The sequence below is a fragment of the Sorex fumeus genome, unplaced genomic scaffold (assembly GCF_029834395.1).
Source record: "Sorex fumeus unplaced genomic scaffold, SorFum_2.1 ptg000131l, whole genome shotgun sequence".
NCBI lineage: Eukaryota > Metazoa > Chordata > Mammalia > Eulipotyphla > Soricidae > Sorex > Sorex fumeus.
Window position 1 is genome coordinate 21,874,929 of NW_026606188.1, and position 6,000 is coordinate 21,880,928.

Below are 6,000 nucleotides of genomic sequence, written 5' to 3' on the forward strand. Positions count from 1 at the left end.
TTAATTGAGCAATTCATTCAATTATCAGAGCTTTGTAAAGAAAGTGTTTCGTGTTTTGTAGAAGTTGAGAAAGCACTTAATCTGGTCATAGCAGTTTGTTCCCACTGTAGTGTGGCTGACTTTTTGTTGCCAATCCTATGCAGTCTCATAACTTTAGAAAGGATTATAATTTCCCTTTTTTTTTTTTGACTCTGGTATCCTTTTTAGATGATGAAAGTTGTTCAAGTTTATGCAGAAACACAAGAGATTAATTTGAAGGTAAGCTTTTCAGACCATGCACACTTGATGAAGGAATATGCATTACCATTAGGTGAATGTCCCTATCTTTTGCTTGCAGGCTGATTCAGAAGTAGCTCAGGCAGGGAAGGCAGTTGCATTGTACTTTGAAGATAAACTCACAGAGATCTACTCAGACAGGACCTTCGCGCCTTTGCCAGAGTTTGAACAGGAAGAGGATGATGGTGAGGTGACTGAGGACTCTGATGAAGACTTTATACAGCCCCGCAGAAAACGGCTAAAGTCAGACGAGAGACCAGTCCATATAAAGTGAAATGACAATGAACGGGATTGTTTTTTAAAAAGCAAGCAAGAAAAGGAATAATAGTAACTTTTATTTAAGTGTTGCTGAACTGCCCGGTGGGCGCCTCCCTGAAGAAGCTAATAGCTTTCACACAGTGTTAGATTGAAGTGATGGACAGAAAACACAATCTTGTCACAATAAGGACAGAGAACTGTAAAAACAGAGCAAAAGTGGAATGATTTCTGTTACTAAAGAAGATGTTTTAATTGTTAGACCAGACAAAGATTGGTGAGCTGTGGTATCTATTGGTGCCAGATACTGGGTGTCTAGTGCTTGATACATTGTCTCTGTACATTTGCAGTTAGAGAAGCAACTGGATCCTCCCACACCTGTGTACTGGCACGCTTTCTCATTAAAATCAAGGTTGCTCAGATTCCACTCTTGTCAATGCATGTATGCATTGAATCATGCTCCCCTTCCTCCCCCCTCATTTTTATGCTGTGGGCCTTAGTTTTTATATTGCTTTGACAAACTCTCAGCAGTTTTATTTTCTATTCATACGTAGTCTGGAAAACATGGCCATCGATCATTCCCTAAATTTTAGCTTTCTGCTGAAATTAACATGGTAATTTTTCTCACTAGCAGATCTTATCGTTATCATTTCCAGAAAACACGTCGACAGAATTGCACTTCCCGATCAAATCATCTGATCATATAGTTATTCCCATGAAGGGCAGAATGTTTGTTTCAAAATTAATCTAGTTTTCTGTACATTTAAATTTGATTGAGAAGGTGATAACTGACTCTTACCCAGTTTTCCTTCAGAGCAGTTTCCTGATAGACCACTATTGGCAAACAGTAATCTGTCAACTACCAAATGTGTAAAATTTTCTGTATTTCACTTTGTCTTATTTGTAAATAGTGAACTAAAACTTCTGGCAGATCAGCAACATTTGCTGAGCCTGTTTTTTTAAGCTAATGTGTATTCTTACTAATGTTTATCAAGAATGGATTTGTAATATATGCTGTCTATTTCTAATGTCACATTCATATTTTAAGGTTCTATCTTATTTTAATAGAGAACAGACTTCTCAGAAAATCTTCAGAAGCAGCTTATTAAAATAACAAAATATTGAAATAAACCCGGTGGGGTTAGTTACGCATTCGTCCACCAAGTGGGACATTTGCATGGACTGGGGGCTTACAGGACTTTAGTAGAGACCCATAAGTAAACCTTAAAAAATGAGCCAATCCCCACTTGAAAGGCTACTGGATAAAACCCACTGACTGTCCTTATCTCAGCACAGGGCGGATAAATACCCTTGACTCTGGTTCATTTTCCTTCTTGTTTGTGACCCCCAGCTATGTGTTCAAGGCTATGGACAGTCTTCATGTTGGGTTGAAATTTTTCATCCCCCTTTTGTATGAACCTAATAGATTATAAAGTGACCAAAATAGAGAACTTATAACGAGATGTTTTTCAGACTTCAGCAGATTTCTGGCAAATTGCCCATTAAAAGCTTCAGCTTCAGCAGTCCAGACCATAAGCTCAAAAAAAAAAGACGCTAATTGTCTAAGAAGAATTTTTTTAGTGCATATTGAATCAAATAAAGTGCTCTAAAAATTTATTATATAATATCTTTGTTTGGGTTGTTTTCTTTTCTTAACAAGGGGTGGGGTAGAAATGGATATGATTCAGACCTCATGATGTCTTGATTTGATTATTGATTACTATTGACTGACTTTATTCTGTGACTTCCTTTTTGCCTTTTCAGCTGGAATTCAGTACACATACCCAACTGTTACTTTATTTGAGTTTCAAATTTCTGAGTTCTCTTATAAAGGAGAAAAAAAATTATTCTATACTGTGTCTATGTACATTCTCTCTTTCCCAAACACTGATGATTTTTATCAGGAGCCATACTATCTTACACAATTTAGAATGCATTGGGTTAAATACAGAATTTAATTTTGTCAAGCCATTGAGCTTTAAGTTTTTTTTCTTAATCATATGGATCCTTTTCAAAATTCTAATTAACAAGTCATATATTAGGTTCATTTATAGGGGAATAAAATTTTTTTATGTCATTCTTGATATTTGGGGCCTTGAGAGGTATGTGTTCCCTTCAAAATATGTCCATGTTATACGGAGTTTTTAGTGTTACTGTTTTAAGATTGTTTTTTTAAAATGTACTTCAGTGCAAAAATTTTGCAGCTCAATTTTTTTAAAAAAATGAGACAATTCATACTGTTGGGAAATTGCTTTTAATAGCTATCAGCATACCATCAGTCAAGGATTTGCTTTCGATCTCATTGAAGCTATTTTTCTTATTGATCACTTTATTTCTAAGCTGATTTGTTTAGAACTGTACTACAGCTGGGTTCATTGACAAAACTTAAATTCATATTCAGGTATTTTGTTTTTCTGCTAGTTTTTTTTGTGATTTTACTCATATTTGTATTCTTGGTAGAAAGGGCAATATTTTAGATTTGGAGATGTTAATGTTTCCTTGAGATTGTGCAGTGCATCACTTTGTATTATCCATCAGTAAGACACTAAGAACAAAGTGTTCCGCTGTCTAAATTCACTTTGTTGTGTTTCGTTTTCACATGACTCAGCTGATTAGCATAGTGTGAAAGAATTATTTTGCAAAATGAAGTGTGACTTTTGAGAGCATGAGAAGGTTGTAGGTCATGCTGTATAGAAAAACAACACCCCCCACCCCAAAAATAGATTTTAAAGTTCACTGATTCTTTTTATTGTAACAGTTTCAAGAAATTTTATTTGATCCAGTGAAGTAATGTTTTCTCAAAAATGAAAGGTTTATGGTGTACAAATTATAGCTCTGTCAATTTCCTCAGCAGATACCCTGCCACGTGCGATTATTAGTGATTAATGTTAATAAACGGTAGTTTTATTAACACTAATAATAACTGCTCTTCTGACTGTGGCCTTGGATTATGGGGGTAGATGCTGTGCTCTGCTCTCCGTGACCTGCAAGTTCCCGCCTGGCTTCTACACTGCAGTATAATGGTCTCTTTCTTACTGGAGTTCTTACTGCGTATTTGCAGACTGGGCAATGCATCGATCAGTAAGTAGTTTTAGAAGACTCCACCCCAGCTCTCTTAATGAAAATGGACTCGTCACTGATAACATAGATTCATATTCATAATCTGCTGAAGATGATTCCATTTTTTTCTTTGTTGTCAGTGCCAGGGGTCAAACCCAGGGCCTCAGATGTGAGCCACGTCCCTGTTCTAAGCCCGGGTCTTAGATGTTCATCACACTGGGCCTGATGTCTCTCTCATTTCCCTCACACTTAGCTCTTCCTGGATGAAGCAATAACACTGCTTTAAGTCTGTTGCCTAATAACATATCATAATCCTCTCCCAGTTGGTGATTTTATAGGAAAGTTTGTATGCATATCACCCAATCTATCTTTTAAAAATTAATAAATTTAAATGTATGCTGGAGTTAATGACAATATATTGTGGCATTTTATTTTACAAATTGGGGAAAGTTGCATATTTTTTTAAAAGTAGATGTTTGAGTAAAAAAAAATTGAAGGTACTTTTTTAAGAAAAATTTATATGCCACAGTTTACATAGACATTTCACATTTCAACATATACTCTTGGATATGATGGTTTCTTTCACTTGGTCAAAAATGCATGTATTACGTTTCTGTATTATGTTTCTTCCTCTTAGTTTCAACTTGTATTTGCCTCCGTGGTCTTTTTTTTTTTTCTGAGAAACAATTATCTTCAAAGATATCAATTTGAATATAAGCTGTCGTGATTGAACTAGAAAATGTACAAAATTAGGGCCAGAGCGATAGTACAGCGGGTAGGACACTTGCGATGAATGCAGATGATCCGGGTTCAGTCCTGGCATCCCATACGGTCCTCCCAGCACTGCCAGGAGTAACTCCTGAGCAAGGCTGGGTGTGGCCCAAAACTCAGAAATAATTTTTAAAAAATGTACAAAATTAAGTTTAGCCCTTTCTAGCAAGTGATCTTTAAAATTAAAGATGCTTTCCTTTTAAATTCACCAAATTTGTCTGTGAAAAGGCACTGAAATAGTTTTTTAAGTGCCACTGCAAAATTCCCATTCAAATGTAGCCTAAATTTAATTTTATAAATGGAAATGCATGTCTGCTCCTGGTCTGGAAAAGGTAGGCATTTACTTAGTTTCACGTCACACGAAACATGTACATATGCCTCTGAAGGAAAGATTGTACAATCTTAACGCCTGTTAATTTTCTGCATAGACAAAAAGGGTTAAATTCATAGCCGTACCAGTTCCTTGCTTCCAGTATTTAAACTGGTGGTCTCCTCATCCCGTCATCATTGTCATTATTCCTATTCTTCCTCCTCCTATTATTTTTGCACATAGTTACTACCCTTCAATATGATTCTTAAAGAAAAAAGTGCTGTTTCTGTGGTATTGTATTCTCTAAATAATCATATTTAATTTTTTAAACAAGGTTGCAGTTTCTAATTGTTCTGTTCCTGTGTTTTTTGCTGGTGTGTAATAAAAGCAAGATTTTTCTTTTAATGGTTATTTAATACATTAGCTGCCTGTAAATATTTCTCGTTATTATGCTCTGGAATGTGTTGTAGAAGTTGTATTAGATTAGTTTAAAGCCTTGTTTGAAAGCCACATTGTTTTGGTTATTTCTATTAAATTAGAAAATTGAAAAAGTTTTCAAATGAATTTCTTCTTTTCTTCCTCTTTGAGTTGAGACATACTGATTTAAATTCACTTGAAAAAAATGTGTACAATGTACCATGCACTGAAGGGTTAGTAATTATTAAGATAAATTCTGATTGTTTTAGAAGTAGAGAGGTAGTGCAGGGGGCATGGCACTTGCCTTGCATAAAGCTGACCAGTTTTAATCCCTGGCATCCTGTGTAGCCCCCCAAGTACCACCAGGAGTAATTCTTGAGTACAAAGCCAGAAGTAACCCCTGAGCATTGCTCGGTGGGACTGCCCCTGCAACCTCTTTAACTCCCCTCCCCTCTCCTCCCAAGAAAAAAATCTGATTGCCGTATTAGAGTAATATATCAATGTGGTAGGAGCACAGAGGAAGGATTTAACTTCCAACTTCGCTGGGCATGGAAGTGATCTCTACCTCATAAAAGGTAGCACCGTGGACCAGACTAGAGAAGGTACAAAGGAATACAAGAGACAGAAGCCTGAAAACGAGAACATGTCTTTTTGGGCCTGAGGGTTCGGCTCGGCTGGTACGGAGTGTCAGCTGGAGCAGTAAAACATCAGGTCTGGAACTCCAAGTACACCGAGTGTGCTTTTGCTTCTCAGAAGTGCAGTGTTTTGACCAGAGCGGGGAGGGTGCTTGCCTTGCTCATGACTGACCAGGTTTCAATCCCCAGCACCCTGTTTGGTTCCCCAACCACTGCCAGGAGTAAGCCCTGAGCATTGCCAAATGTGGCCCCCAAATACATCCACTCCCCCTCCCC

At 37.0% G+C, this 6,000-nt stretch overlaps 1 protein-coding gene across 2 annotated transcripts in view; it reads left to right on the top strand.

Moving 5' to 3' along the window:
• The window catches only part of TRIM33 (tripartite motif containing 33), a 121,863-nt gene extending 116,637 nt beyond the window's left edge, over positions 1 to 5,226 (top strand). The window contains exons 19-20 of one of the 2 annotated variants that reach the window (XM_056139022.1): positions 208 to 258; positions 338 to 5,226. In XM_056139022.1, coding sequence (XP_055994997.1) covers positions 208 to 258; positions 338 to 550 — 264 coding nt within the window. In that variant the 3' untranslated portion in view covers positions 551 to 5,226. The remainder of the gene's footprint in view (positions 1 to 207; positions 259 to 337) is intronic. The other variant, XM_056139023.1, reaches the window with a different exon arrangement.
• The last annotated feature ends 774 nt before the right edge of the window (positions 5,227 to 6,000 follow it).